We start from the raw sequence: 16,627 nt of genomic DNA, 5'->3' as shown, positions 1-16,627 counted from the left end.
TTGTTGGTAAACCCATGGTTGACATTGAATTACTGCACTCGGATAGCTATAGCACGGTTTTCATTTTGAACAGGTTACTGGTCAAAATGACCAGTTCAGCTGACTTGAGATTGTGGCCAGTCCCTTTAATTTTTAGAACAGTCTTACCCTATTTGTAATAGAAAAAATTAGGTACACAATCTTAAGTTATCTTCATGTTTTATATTACTCAGGGTTAATGTATTTTGTCCCATTTATTTAATGAGTTCCTATACATCAGCTTCAGATATTCTTTGGGTTATGTTTGTGAATATTTAGCAAAAGTCCTGCCTAAGGGATGCCTTTTTATAATGTTTCAGAGAGAGAATATGGAGCACCATCTGGAGGAGGCAAGGCAACAGCTTAACAACATAAAGGCATCCTGGAGTGACAAAATCACAGCTTTGGAAAATCAGATCCACCATCTCAATGCCAAGATTGCTGAAGATCAGGTGGATGTTCTGCATAAGGGTTTTTGTTGACTTATCCAGAAAACACACATTACTGTTTTTTACAAAACATGGGGATGGAGGATCTTTATGTAAAAAAATTGAACACCAGATTGAACGTAGAGGGTTGTTTGTGTTGGTCCTGGAAGCTGAGGATCAGCTCCGTGGAATTCAATAGGGAGTCTAATTCATTGAACCAGGTAGGCAGGTAATCTTTGATTACCTTGGGGAATTGCAACCTAGTCTTACCAGCTAAGAGGGTTCTTGGAAGCCCCACATATAATGCTCAGTTCCCCACTGTAAAATGGATTATTGATAAGAAAGACATCCATCTGTAAAACTTGTTTCAAATTTGCTTAATAGTGACCAGTGCACAGTGTGCACCATGCCTTCGGGTAATCCTGGCTAACCCACGCAAGTGTGTAAATTGACTGTAAAATGGTGATGTTGATAATCTCACAGAAAATATGCAATAGACCCTCTGATTATGGAGAGTTACATTCTTGAAAATCCTTATGGGAAATAGGAAATGTGTTCCTGGATCTCAAAATTCATTTACCAACTTGAATACCTGGTATATACTGTAGTACATAACACTAGACACTAAGACATTTTAGGATCAATCTTCCATTTGAAATTCCTTAAACTATTCTTATTACATTTTTTTTTTTATCTAGTTTGTTGCACACCCCTAGGGGGGAGGGGTGGGTCGTAAAAGCTGATAAGTTGGATAATCGAGGTACTGTACTGTACCAAAAATATGTTACTGTGCATAAGATAATCACTTGAGTTAGGCAATAATCATATGTGAGAGTACAGGGTACAAATATATGTAAATGTAAGTACAATATACAGTACTGTATACCGTAATACAGAAATAACACAACGTACAGTATAATCATCTTTATCCCACTCACCCGCTCACTTGCTTTCTCTCTCTCTCTCTTGTAAGCAAATGAACTTACTGAACTGTACTCTAGTTATTCTGAGTCTTAACAAGATTCCACCAGGACTTGCGGTTGCTGTTGTTTGGGGGAACTGATGTCCGACTTTAATGTGCTGGGAATGCTTACTCCTGATGGTGTAGGTGTCCGATTAGGCCTTGGGGTGGGTTGGTTTTTGCGAGGGTCGGTTATTCGAGGGTTGGTTAAATGAGAGTTTACTGTATATTAGAAGCATAAATGATGGTTACATTTAAATTTACCCTTGTACTGTATGTGTTTTCTTCCAGTCTGATCTTCAAGAAGCTGAGGAAAATAATGAAATGCTCAAATCAGAACTTAGTGCCTTGAGAGATGAAAACAGTTCCCAGAAGTCAGAATATTTGGAGATGGAGAGAAAATTGCAGGCAGAGATATCTCAGTTAAACGAAGATTTGGACACTCTTCGGTGGCAACTGAATAATACAACCTTGGAAAAGGATGAACAAATAAAGTCTTTGCAGGAGAAACTTGTAAGTGTATAATTTGGGTGGTTTTCTTGTGATCGTGGGTAACAAGAAATATTTGCTATCTTTGTCCATCCACTGTGACATATAGTAAATACTCTTTAAAATTTGTATGTTTAAATTTGCCATTAGTGTATACTAGATGCAATATAAAGACTATAAAACTGATAAAATGGGTGAAATGTGCAGTAATAATAGTCTCATTGGTTCTTTGACCTTACTCATTATTTTTCCATTTCATACTGTATTTGCAGTTGTGTAATTTAGTGATTATATGAGAATGCAATCTCATATAAATGAGGATAATTTTTTTTTAGAAGAAATACTCCATTGTTTCTGTGCAATAACTTAAAAAATTCCTCATGGATGAAAATTAATTTGGGCATACAGTACAGCATTATATCTTTGATATCAAATCTAAGTTCAAACATTCACTGTTTCTGCAATTGTTTGTTATAGTTATTACCTTTATTCATCTTAGAAAATTATAGCAGGGGCACACATCATAATAGTACACTGCAGTAAATACTGTAAAGACAATATTAGCTTCAACAATGTTTTGTCTGGAAGATTTTTATTTTTTTTAATAGTTTTGATTAGGTAAGTGTCAAAAAGAGAAAGATGGTACATAATGAGAAAGTATAGAACAGTAAAACCTCAATAAATCGGACTTCAATATATTGGATTTCGCTTTATTCGGACTGAGGTGCTCTGGTCACCACTTTACAATAAATAGCAATCATTTGGTGAAAAAATTTTTTGACAACCAGACTTATAAGTCTGATTTTCAACCCAAAGAGTTCTGTTTCATATTGTTTTTATTGCTGATGTAAATTCTTTAACTAACATTATTATACACTTAAAGATCTTAGTTGTTGAACTGCATTAATAACATAACAACAACTGATTTTCTAAACAATTCATAAAAGAAGTGTTATCTCCTCCCCCTCCCCAATATATTGGCTTTTTTTAGACTTTTGCATTTTTCGGACTGGGGGTCTGCCCCAATTAGTCTGATTTATTAAGGTTCTACTGAAAGAACAAAACATGACTTTACATAGTAGAGGAGAACAAAACAGCTGGGAAAAAGAGATTATAGTAGAGAAGAATAAAATACAATGAACTGAACTGGGGAGGGCTTCTGCAGTGGAGGACATGATAGAGGAAGCCTGGACACAAATGTTAGAGAGGATTGTGTCAGTGGTTGAATGTGTGTATCTGTATTTCCTGAAATTGTATTGTTGGAAAAATTTTTGTAGAAGCTACCCTGATCATTAGTGAGATTAATGTCTTTACCATTAGTACTACAGGAGGTCCTCAACTTATGAACGCCCGCCGATACGAACGGGGTTAAACTTGAAATTTACAGTACAGGTATTTTATTTACCTGATGACTTTTATTTTACTTTCATTTATGTACTGTATTTTGTCATTCTATTTCTTCTTTTGTTGTAAATTAAGTGATTTTAGATGTATGTAAGGACTTAGGCTATGATATAGTGGGATTTTAAACATTGTTTGTAAGTACGGTATGCATTTAGCATGTGTTCCGACTTATGTACAAATCTGACTTACGAACATCCTCGGGAATGGAACCCGTTTGTAACCCGGATACCCCCCTGTATAGTTGTTCTTTAAACAGTATTTGCTTATTTTTAAGAATTTTATTTTTATATATTTTACAGGCATCGGAAGAAGAAAAACATCATTCATGTGCAAGTGTACTTCAGTCTAAGCTGGAGACAATAGCCTCTTTAGAACAAAATTTAATGGATATTGAATCTGAAGTGATAGTAGTGAAAGGAAATTTTACTACAACTCAGTCAGACTTGCTCTTGGCACAAACTGAAAAGAAATCCCTCCAGGAAACTCTGCAGCTGGAACGGACTACTGTCGAAGCTTTAGAAAAGGGCAAGTCAGAGCTGCAATCTAAATTGGATACAGTGAGTTGTGAAAAGACAAGATTGTCCCAGAATTTAGATGAATATGCTGAAAAAGTTATTACCCTAGAGATGAGTGTTAAGACATTGGAGGAAGAGGATGAGAAGAAGGCAGCAAAGATTAAAGAGATAGAGGCAAAGCATGATGAAGTTATCCATGAACGTGAAGCACTCCTGAAACAATTGGAAAATGAAGAAGAGGATCTTGTGCATAAAATTGAAGGATCAGATGTAGTGAAGGCACTTAGAGAGGAAGTGAAAACCCTAGAAGATGAGGTCTTGGAAAAGAAGCAAGTAAGTTTCTCCTTGGAATGTTTTACTGCTTCATCCTTGTTGGCAGTTATACTTTCTTGGCTTTATATACTGAAAAAGTCCAGTTACAATAATGTGAATACTGTTGGTGACACTGATTGCTTTTATGTCTATGAAATGTTAAGTTTCCAGTTGTTTAATCTTAAATTTTACTTCCAGAATTTTAATTGTGATCCACCATAAAACTTTCCAAATACAGTACCAGCCAGTTTATTGCTGGCCAGTTGATAAATAGCTATATATAGTCCTATTAGAATGCTTATTTCTCAAATTATATTACTTGGCAGTACTGTATTGGCTTAATTATAGCTACTGCATACATTAATACAAACTGTAATATAATAGTCAGGGAAGCAGGTGAGTCACATTCTCAGGGGAAGTCTGTGGAAATGAAAGAAGTGTCAGAAAGAGACTTGACCAGAATCTGCTAAGGTGGTATGATCGTATTGATAGAGTGGGAAATGAAAGAGTGATAAAAAGAGTGTACAGGGAAGAAGAGACAAGGGAAGACCAAGAAGGAGATGGAAGTGTTTGATGAAAGATGCACTGAAAGTGAAGAGGATGGACATCAAGGACACTGTACAGCAGTGCATGTGAATGATAGAAAAGTACGGTACAGGTTGTACCTCTCTAGTCCGGCAACCTCGGGACTTGACCGGTGCCGGACCATGGAAATTCACCCTTTTCCTGGATAGATAGTGACTTGTGCTTATGCTTGGAAGCACTAGCACCACTTTCTCTGCATCATGGTCTCTTTGAAGACATATTGAAGGGTTAAATGTCGTATAGTAGCTTCTCAAATTTCGCGAGTTTTTAATTCTTAACGTATTTTATTGGAACACAAAAAAATAAATAAATAAAAATTTTGACGGTGGAAACTTGAATTTCGACGGGTTTGAATGGCCCGCCAACGTGCAGACGATATGCATAATCGTGTAAACAGCGTCATTTCTCTTATGTACAAAAGATTCATTATTGTTTATTACTGAATGTCTTTTTTATTGAATTAATGTTTATGTGTGCAAAATGAGCAATACAATTCATTAATAATACGTAGAATATTAAAACACACGAGGAACTGGCACAGCATTGTTTTCGTTGGTTACAAAACCAGTGACTGACTGGTTCTACATATAAAACTGAAGAAAATAAGACCTTGGTTGTAGCTATAGTAAAATTAATATGGTTGTTTTAAGTAATGTTATTTAATGTTAATAAATGGAACAATAGAAGTAGCTAACGATAATGGTAAAGAAAAAAGAGAGATTGTGTATGTAAGTGCGCATGCACACACGTGAAAACATATCGTCATTACTTTACATAAGAATGTGAAAGTAACACTTATTTACTGTTCATATATATTTTAATGTTTCTGAATTTGTTTTTATTGAATTAATGTTTGTGTGTGCAAAATTAACAATACAATTTATTAATAATACGTGGAATATTAGAGGAGACGAGACGGCTGCCGGCATTGTTTATGTTAAAGCTTACAAAACCAGTGACTGATTGGTTCTACATATAAAACAAGAAAATAAGACCCTGATTTTAGCTGTAGTAAAATTAATGTAAAAAAATTAATATGGTTGTTTGAAGTACCTGTAACGTTATTTAATGATAATAAATGGAACAATATAAGTAGCTAACCATTAATGGTAAAAAAAAAAGTGAGACTGCGCGTATGTAAGTGACACATGTGAAAACATATCGTCATTACTCTACATAAGAATATGAAAGCAACACTTATTTACTGCTCATATATATTGAAGGGTTAAATGTTGTACTCTGTATAGACAAGCAGAGAGAGAGTGCAGCCAAACTGGCGGATGTAAACAAACCTTAATTTCCCGCGGCTTTGTGGGTTTTTTTTACGGGGATTAGCCCACCTGGGCATAGGTCACTGACCCACATTGGGGCCTGAGGGGCAAAAATTTAATACTCCTGTAATAATAATAATAATTCAGATAAAAAAAAGAAAAGAGAAGAAAAAAAAAGTTGCCTATCTACCTATTGGACAAACTAAAATCGTTCCAGACCACGGGAGTTTCCGGACCACAGAATGCCGGACTAGAGAGGTACAACCTGTATTAAATGTTATATGGGAGTGTTACAGCAACAAGAGTGAATGGATGACAGCAAATGGAGAGGGTAATGGACTGAAAGACAAAAAAATATTCAGAATGCCAATTCTTGTTCTTATGAATTTTATGTATTGGTATCTCTTCCCCTAGATATCAATCAGGTTTGTTTTGCAGTCACAGTTTTTCTCTGATGGAGATCATAAATGGTAATACTGTACAGTATTAATACTAACCATTGGATGGGCCATGTGTTTTCATAATGTGGATTATATTATGATTAAACTAATTCTCATGTTTATAAAAAGATGTAACTGCTCATTTATTGAAGCCCTTTTATATCACATGATTTGAATACCAAATTTAAGTGTTGAATTAACTTTTTATCATTCTCTTACATAATAAGTGGCTTGTTCAAAGACAATACTGTATTGCAAAGTTGATATTTTCATGATTCATTTGCGAGTATTTTTGTCTAGGCCCTAAAAGTTCAAGGCCAGAGACTTGCTGATATGAAGAAGACAATCCAAAGAGAGCTAAAACTATCAGCAGACTCAACGGACTCGATAGCTGACCCTCGCATTGATTCCAGAATAAGAGATTCATCTCCAGCAACTAATGGTTGGTATGAATGTTTTTGTGTACATATAATAAATGATGCCCCTGGTAGGATATCATAAATCAGATTCATGCATTAATTAGTAGAATTTATTATCCCTACCTTTAATTGCCTTCTTGTATTCATAAAGAGATTCATTGTATTTTGCATAATTTCTGCTTTATATCTTTATATCAGTCAAGCTCATTGTTTTTTCCCATTTTACTTCTTTGTTCTGGTTATTTTTCTAAAATAGTTTTTCTATTCCTGTATTGACATTTTTATTTAATTTGTTGTACACACATTTTGTTTGAATGATCTTTGAATGTATTTTCAGCAAATTCCTCAGAAAATAACTCTTCTATAGGGCCAGTGGCAACCAATGGCAGTGATAACGGTGGAGCTGTGAACAACACATACCTCAAGCATGTTATCATCAAATATCTTACCTCTAGGGAATATGAGGTCAGTTATGACTTGTATCCAATTGGTATAATCTTTCTCAATCTTTGTATAGATACTGATTTCTTTATCAAATGGTTGATTTATCTGAAATGTACTTAAATCACAATATGATCCCTCACTAGAATATCAGACTTAGAGCATTTGTTTGTTTACAATAATATGTGAAGTGCAGTACAGTATATTGTATGTCTTGTATTATCTTTTTAAAAATCAAACAAGCAGATCCTCTGTAATGAGACTATGAACATTTTACAGGCTGTGCATCTCACTCGTGCTGTAGCCACCTTGCTTCAAATGACTTCTGAAGAAGAGAGGCTTCTGCGTGAAACTTTAGAGTGGAAAATGTCTTGGTTTGGATCAAAACCTAACTTAGGTAAGGGCCAGAATGCTAAGACAATCCCTCCATCTCAATGACACTCTTGGTGGTGGTCATAGCAGCAGATGTGATTGGTAATATCAGCAATTATCATCCATACTGGTGGTTGTAGCAGGAGATATGCTTGATACTTACAGCTCTTGTTACTGTCAGTGGTGGTCATTGTAGCAGCTGGGGATGGTAATGCCCATGACAGTGGTCGTACTTGCAATTGCGATTGGCAATGTCAGTTATTTTGAGCCTCAAGGGTGCTCATAGTGTTTAGCAGAAGTGACTGGTATTATCAGCTATTATCACCCTTCCTAGGCAGTGATTATGCTGGTAATATCAGCTGAAAAAATGTTTGGGTTCATATAATGAATTGGGTATATGTTCAGAAGTAAAATGGAATTTCTAAACATTGCTGACTAATTCCAAGAATAGAAGTGTGTCTGTAGTGTTCAGGAATTACCAGTGTGCAATAAGCTGATACTACTCTTGTGACATTGGGAAATTATTTCTTTAGTATATATATTATATTTTATGGTTTTTATGGCATCTTTTTTTCAAAAAGAAAATATAAATTTATTAATCATGCTTTTTTTTAACAAAGAATTGGTGTTATAAAGTTTAATTCAGAGAATATTTAACTATTATGCTAGGAATGTTACATGTTTTCTAAGGAGGCTAGATCCTTATGCAGAAATTGCTCGGTTTAAGTTGCATTTTATTTTTTTATACTCCTTTAAATTTAAAAACATGTTTATAATTGCACACCAGAAACTTTACCTGATTAATGGCTTGACTTTTATGCACCCTCACTAGAAGAAATCTAATGTGTAATGTTATATCTGAAGAAATTACGAATGATTGTATACATATACGGAAGAATTTGTATTACTTTTTTTCATATTTAATTATAATAATGTTGCATTTCTCGTAAAACACTAGAGGATGGGAGATATATTGGTTAGAATGTGAATTTCATTAATCATTTGTGTTAATCAGATAGATTAATTATTACAAAAAGACAATTTACAGTATAAAAGTAAAAATTACCCATATGCTGATAAACCAGGTAGATGGAATACAGATTACCTTTTCTGGACTCTTCATCACCCTACAGTGTAGTTAGTTACTTATTATCCAAAATTATGAAGGCAATGCAAATTAAAGCATTTGGTATATTTTACCAGAAGTGTTGGTCCCCATTCACACCTGGGGTGAATGGAGCCTATATGGTAAGAGTCTTCCCTTGAAGATGATGCCTTGGCCAAGGTCTGGTAAGGCAGATTTGGGTAAAATTCTCTTGCCCATGAAAACACCACCCTGTCAGTTGCATAGTCTTAGGTGTCTTGATAAGTTTAATATGTTACACACTAGCTTGTTGATCTCTGGATTAAAAACTTGAGTACTTAATGTGAAAATGGGTTCAGTAGGCCTTACAGCTCAGTAGGAGCAGTGCAGATAGAGCACTTTGTGTACTCGATCTTCCCGATATGTAAGGAGACAGCACGACTGGCACAGTACTATACTTGACCATTTTCATTTCCCCCAATTGTAAAGTATCTACCGTATTCACAGCTGAGTGAACCAGTGACTCTTAGGACTATAGGTGAATGCCGCATCCTTTTGGATGATGCTGCCTTTATTACTTATCATGACATACACCACAGATAATGAAAGTATACTTTATTTGATAAAGTGTAAAATTATATTACCCAAAATACACAGTAGTATATCACTTTATTAGACTAATTATTTGATGGTCCAAAACATTTGAAATTACAGTATAACAAAGTGTATGCCACTGCCCACCAAAGAATAACAAAACCTTGATTTGTATGAGACAGACACTAGTTCAAGAAAGATGGGTGAGGATTGTCATTGAATATGGATGACAATGAGGATGTGTACCTCTACTATGCCGGGATTGTGGTGAGTCATCGAATGTTGAGAAATAAGATAATGTGTACTTACTCAACACATATATTGTAGTTGATTGTGATGATGTATGCTTTGCTGGTTTTGGAGTGATACATAAATATTTGGGTGACTTGTGATAATTATTGAGTGACAAAGGACATATTTGCCCAGAGCTGCTCAGTGTTGTAACCCAGGTATTTGTTGGTAGCCAATTAATTTTCTGTGCTCTTCAGTTCTCATTGAAATACAAGTTGATTTGGCATGCAAGGAGAATCATAATTTGCCCTTGCAGTTAATAGTTATTTTAGTTTAACCCCTGGGCATCGGGCTATGGTCAGGAACCCCCCCACTGCCCCATGTGGGCCTATTCATGAACATTTAAAAAACAAATAAAAAGCCTTTCTAGTCTTAAAAACTGGTCATGCATGATATAAAGAGGAAATAAATATATGAAATATATGTCCTTACCACAGATTGGTAACAACCCTATTGAGCAGTGACAACAATGGTGCTTGAGAGATGGCGAGTGCTGACAACATTTTTAGGAAGAGCGGGTCAGCAGGAACGATAAGCTGTTACCGCTTTGTAAACAAGGGACTGAGAATATACTGTGGCGCAGTAGCTATCTGGGATCGAGTGTGGTATTTTTGGGGGAAAATTTATTATTTTTTGATAATGCTTATTAACCCCTCACCAAACGAAGCTAAATCGTATGGGATTATTGTGAAATTGCATACTGTACTGTTGTTATAAAGGGATTGCAGGCTGTCAAGTGGGAGTCGGTGAGTTGTCCTCCCTCTCTACCTCCTTCCCTCCTCCTCCACCTCCTCTTCCAGGCTTCACACCAAGCATAGTTTTGTAAAGTATCTTAATATAATCTATATTCTATTTCTATACTACTGTAATTCATTCATCTTAATCTACAGACACTCCCCGGGTTACAGAACACTTGATTAACAGAAATTCGAGGATACGGAATGCCTCCCATAAGTCTCATTATAAAAATTTTTGGGTTGTACAAGAGTGTCTGTTATTACGTAGGGTAACTAGTATGGCGTAACAACACTATTTGCAGAGGATTATGAGTAAGGCGGCTAAGCTCATCCCTTTGTGAGACTTATCTTTGTGTTCTATGTTCAATACAGTACAGGGTACAGTACATATTTACCTTATGGAAGGGTCATTTTTGGTTTACGGAAAATTCAGCTTACGGATAGGGTCCAGGAACGGAACCTTTCCTTAAACTAGGGAGTGTCTGTATATCATAATATATTACTATGATAATACAGGAATTGACTTTTTGGAACTGCTCGGTTATTTGAGATTCTTTCTGAATTCAAATCGTTCAATTCATTAAAAAAAGAAAACAAAATTAAGCCAAAATACAAATTATAGCGATCCTAGTTAACGAGGGTACAGTCTACTGTATTGATAAAATATTATTATTGTTTTCACAGATTTTGAAATTAATTTTGGACAAATTTAACCAAAGTTTTGAGGTAACATGCCTCATGCTGCTTGTTGTCAAAGGGGCCTACAAGTTGCATCAGGCATAAGTCACCTCAAAACTTTGGTTTAATTTGACCAAAATTAATTTCAATACCTTTGTGAAAATAAAAATAATACTTTATTAATACAGATTTATATAAACAAAGATATCAAGGTAATGTGATTTTTATTTATTAGACAAAACTGTTATTATTTATGAGCTCACTACTTCTGGCAAATGTTGTGACTCACTAGAAGCTGCTGGGATTTAAACTAACCCGTGTAAATCACATTAGACTGTATTAAAGGTATTTATTTATTTAAAGTATGCATACAATGATGTTTTATTTTTAGCCCTTAACCCTTACGCCCCGGGTGACGTTCCAGAACGCCCGACCGGCACGCCTTTTCCCGCCACTGTTTAAATGCCCAGCGCAGGTTATCAGGTTCCAGTGTGACTATATGCCTGTCACGCCACACGCTCGGCCACAGGGAAGCTTCCTGAATGTAATTACCTACTTTTGTGTGTTTCATTTTCATTGTTTGTCCATTTTATCATGTTGTATCAAAGTAATATTGCTAAAAGTAGTGTAGTTGTATTGCAGTGTAGTATTACTGTAAAATAATGTTATGATTATGTTGTAAATGTATTTATTTGTGGAATTATTATTATTTTGTGCATTACTTGTTCTACCAAACACAAAGACAGCCAGACAGCCTTGCGACCAGCTGAGTGTGTGTTGCTGAGCACTTTTTATGAAAAATAAAGCAAATTAAGTAATCTAAATGCATTATTTATAGGAAATAAGTATATGACCAGTAAATACATGCATTACTGGCCATCTTGGACACAAAGGCAAGTAGAAATGGCTGAACCCCCTTTTTCCCATTTATTCTGTCATTCAATATATGAAAATTCACTTGAAGAATGGTTTTCCAGCAACCTAACTCGCTCATTAAGGGAGGGTTACCTGCATAAAGTTCTGTGGTTGTACACTTCTGAATCTTTATGCAGGTTTTTCTTTTTATCATGTGTAAGACCAGAATAAAGAAGTACATTAGCTTTTTCATGAAAGAAAATTGATGACGTTGAACAATTGGCAGGAAGAGTTTTACTTTTGATTACACACAAGGATAAGGATGGACTGATAAGTAGTTTTATGTTAGGACTCCACTTTTCCAACTACTAGGGGCTATGAAGTGTATTGTACAGTAAACCTCCGATTTAATACTAATTGATTCAATAATTTTTATGCAGCATGACACCTCAAATTACAGTACAGTACTTCCATTTTTTCTAGTTCAGTGCAGCCAAATAGGATATTGTGCAGTGTGAGCCCAGAACTCAGTAGCACAGTAATGGGGAAAAAAGTCAGAATGTGGAAAGTCACTTTGAACAAAGCTTTTTAATTTGTTTTTGCTGAATAAAAAAAAAGTGAATGAAAAAATTATGAAAGTGTCAGAAATAATGTGAAACTTCCAGAAATGTTGAGGTTGACTTCAAATGAAGGTTTAAAAAAAAATATGGGGAATGAAAAAAATGAATGAAAAAATATGAAAATGGTATAAATTTTTCTAAATGTTGAGTGTATGGATCTAGTTATATCCATAGCTTGTTCCCCTTTTTCAAAACACCTTAACACCTTTGATTTCACATCTAAACTAATACGCTGTACTTTCCTTGTCTCTGTGCATGACAACATTCGTATTGTTTACTTGTTCACTGCTTTAAGATTCTGCACTCATATCTCACATTCTGTCATTATTTAAGGTGTGTGAGTAAGCTGCGTAGATTTGTGGCATGGTGTGGAGTCGGCTTGGAATTGAGGTGGTCCGGCGGTGGGTTCGGTCAGGCGAAATAAATGTCTTTAAGGAATTTCTTGTTGTATTTTTGGGGCTGTAGTTCCGTTCCTTATATTTCCTATTGAAATATATAGTACAATACAATATAAAGTGATTCAATATTTACATCAAATATGACCCCCCATAGCAAATGAGTTTGACACCCCTGCTGTAGAATGTACTACAACATGTTCCAGTGTTGGTCAAGTTTGGGCTTAAAGGAGCTCATGCTCAGTGTTGTCACAGCATTCTCTGGCAGGTTATTACAACATTTCACATCTTTTACTGTCACAACATTTTCTGGCAGGTTATTACAACATTTCAGAACCAGAGACGGATATAAGGGGGGTGACCAAGGCAAAAGCCCAGGGCCCCCACAAAACAGATGCCCCTTTAGAAATCATCATTAAACATTTGGAAGACTTACCATAACTTAAATACCATATTTTCTGTATTTGGATAATTAATCCATTGTATGAGAATGTCTTGCCATTAATAAAACACAAAAATATAAACTAAAACATTTTTGTGACCATGAAAAATGCTCTCAGTGTAATACTGCATATGCTAATAAAAGAGTGATGGTTAAACTATCTAATAAACTCAGTCTGCGACTTGCATGTTGGAGGACCATTTGTCATTTGTGTTTTTCATTTTTGCGAATAAAAAAATTTGTCAGAATTTGATGATACAGTTCCACTTTTTTTGCTAATCATCATCATCATCAGACAGATTTAGGGGAGGGCTTTCCCAAGAATCCAGATTAAGCCTAGTGAACCACAGAAAATTTGAGTGATATCTATATTTTTTATAAATGTATATTTTTAAGATTCTGAAGAAGAAAACGACTATCATAAGTTGATGATTCTTAATTTGTTTTGTTATTGATATTGTTGACCATAATCCTAGAGAGTTGGGATAAATTCAATGGCATTTATCAAAAATAACAAAAGATGCATAAAGTTCATGTACAGTACCTATACTGTATGTCTTTTGTATAATGCATATGGTACAGTACAGTATACAGCATTTCATTAAACTTGTCAGTCAATAATTTGACGATGAAATTTTGATGGCAAGGGCCCCCCATAAATTTGTTGCTGCAGGGCCCTGACAACTCTAAATCCAACTCTATTCACAACATTCACTGGCAGTTTATTACAACAGTTCACAACTCATACAGTCACAACAGTCTCTGGCAGGCTATTACAACATATTACAACTCTTACTCCAAAGAAGTTAGCTCTGACAATTGTCTGTACTTGTGGTTTCTTTAACTTGAGACTGTGACCCTTAGTGTCAGAAGACCATTAAATATGTTTTCAATGTTTCATTTCTTAGAAAAGCATTAATTAATTTTAATGTTTCATTAAATATGTTTTTAATGTTTTGTTGCAAATGTAGACAATCGATGAGTTGATGAAAACGAAGTGCCCTCGCTCTCAAAAGATTACGGCATGGGTGGATGTGTCGTCTGTTATTACAAGCGAGTAACTACGTAGATGATGCACAATTTCTGTCACCCCGAGTTCTATTGCTCTATCAGTCACCTTGTGTTAACAACTGCAGTCCAGGAAGCAGTTTTTCAAACTCAAAGTGAGTTGTTATAATTTGTTTAAAAGTGTTGAAATATGGAGTAAGTTTTGAAGTAAAAAAAAAATGGGTGTTTTAGGAATTTTTGGTGTACAGGTACTGTATGTTTTGGGGCTGTGGTCCCATACCATGTATTTCACACCAAAATACACAGAGCAATTTAATGCGAACCAATTTTGTGCAATAATTCCCGGTCCTACTCTCACATTAAATCGGGGGTCTACTGTATACTGCTGGTGTCCATTCCTCGTTGATATTTGTAAATATTTAGTAAACAATCTCTTGATGAAACAATTTTATATATTGTTTCAATAAACTTATTATAAATTTAAGCCAAATTAGTGCATAATATTAATGGCATTTCTTTCTTCAGTTTGTACGATGTGAATTAACTATACAGTGCAGTATCTAGTATCAGATATTGTGGTGCAGTAATTATCCCTTTTCTCTTCTAGTCTGAATCTTCATAGTACTTCTTATTGGATCAATAACAGATTTTTCATAAGTAGTTTAACCTTAATTTTTAGTATAGAAAATAGTGCTTAGCTACTAAATTTAAGCCGTTTTAAGAAAGTTGGAGGGCATGCTTGCCAGGTTACATGTGTATGTTTCTGGAAAAGTAAATTATCTTAACAGAGAAATTGTTACATTATAATCTGTAAAAGTTTGCTAGTGATATTTTCTTCAGGAAAATAACATTGGTGGTTAGCTGTGACAAGTAAAGCTGGCAACTCATATATATGGTGGTCAAAAATTAATGTGCACAAATTTTGGCCAAATGTTATTTGATCACTAAATTGTTGATGAATGTCAAGTGACAAATTTATGTAGACAGCTTTCTATTCATAAGTTTTTAGCATTGACATTAGCATAATATGTGTATAGTAATCTTATTTTTACTCTGGGAAATTAATAGATCCAATATTTATTTCACCAGTCCCATGTCCCATGTCTCAAATTTTATCAGAAAATCCAAATCATGAAATGGAAAATTTTCACGACTAAAAAGTGTGACTAAAAACAATGGGTTCTGTACTATATGTATGGGTGGAGAAAACATTGTTTTTACAAGGAATTTATTTAGCCTCACTAAAGTATACTATTGAAGTTATTGAATGAAGACATACATTTGTTTGTCAATCTTGGGACAATTGGATGGGCTATCAAAATAGTCTTGTCAACTCAAGTTCAATTTATTTAATGCAAAAAAAAAAAAATTGCATTTCTTTGGTCAAGTGCTCATGTCAAATTACTGTAGTAAACACAAACCTAAAGGCAGTTTTATAACTGTTAGAAGTAGTTTATGTACAGTATTGTATATCTCTGCTTTATGTAATTCAGCTAAATAGCTGAAGAGAGCATATATCAAGTTTATTTGCTAGTAAATTCTGAGTGACAAAAGAAAATTTAAAAAAATTCTCCTGTAGTCTTAATGTTTTCATATGATTTATATCAATTTTTTTTCTTCTTCACAGTTATAGTGCATAAAATTCATGGAGTTTCTAGTGGTAATGTGTTGTGTAGGTAGTACAGTAACAGTGTTAGGAAATCATTGAATAGACAGCTCACAGAATGCTGATAAATTGTGCCTCTACAAGTAACTATTTTCTATGACTACGAACAAAGCTTCTTTTTGTTTTTCAGCCATGCCTTGATACAATGAAAATGAGTGTTTAGATCACATCCTTATATTCATGCAATGTAGATTTATATACATAGCTGATGCTAGAATTTTTACATAATTGAATGTACTGGTACTTTACAAAGTTATGCATTAGGATATTTATTATATGTATGTAGTTATATCTATTGAAGCTGTATAATTGACCAACATGTTTGGGTGGATGACCCATGAGATATATATATATATATATATATATATATATATATATATAATATATATATATATATATATATATATATATATATATATATATATATATATATATATATATATATATATATATATATATATATATATATATATATATATATATATATATATATATATAAAATCACAGGAAAAGGAAACAGCGAGGCCTTAGCTTTCGTTGTTTCCTTTCCGCAGTGATTTATCAAGATTATCTTACGTTTTCATTGTGGATCTACATGATGT

General features: G+C 34.4%; 1 protein-coding gene across 6 annotated transcripts in view; it reads left to right on the top strand.

Annotated features, from left to right (window-relative positions):
• Positions 1–15,753, top strand: part of LOC121854239 (golgin subfamily A member 1-like) — a 33,269-nt gene extending 17,516 nt beyond the window's left edge. For 2 of the 6 annotated variants that reach the window (XM_042348756.1, XM_042348754.1), the window contains 7 exons: positions 339–470; positions 1,699–1,920; positions 3,600–4,148; positions 6,724–6,865; positions 7,180–7,307; positions 7,563–11,583; positions 12,848–15,753. In XM_042348756.1, coding sequence (XP_042204690.1) covers positions 339–470; positions 1,699–1,920; positions 3,600–4,148; positions 6,724–6,865; positions 7,180–7,307; positions 7,563–7,721 — 1,332 coding nt within the window. In that variant the 3' untranslated portion in view covers positions 7,722–11,583; positions 12,848–15,753. Of the gene's footprint in view, positions 1–338; positions 471–1,698; positions 1,921–3,599; positions 4,149–6,723; positions 6,866–7,179; positions 7,308–7,562; positions 11,584–12,847 lie in introns of those variants that run through there. The other 4 variants (XM_042348759.1, XM_042348757.1, XM_042348758.1 and 1 more) reach the window with 4 other exon arrangements.
• Positions 15,754–16,627: the final 874 nt, after the last annotated feature.

The sequence above is a fragment of the Homarus americanus genome, unplaced genomic scaffold (genome assembly GCF_018991925.1).
Source record: "Homarus americanus isolate GMGI-L3 unplaced genomic scaffold, GMGI_Hamer_2.0 scaffold54443, whole genome shotgun sequence".
Taxonomy (NCBI): Eukaryota; Metazoa; Arthropoda; class Malacostraca; order Decapoda; family Nephropidae; genus Homarus; species Homarus americanus.
Note: the sequence above shows the minus strand (reverse complement) of the source record. Positions and strands in the feature narration are given on the sequence as shown.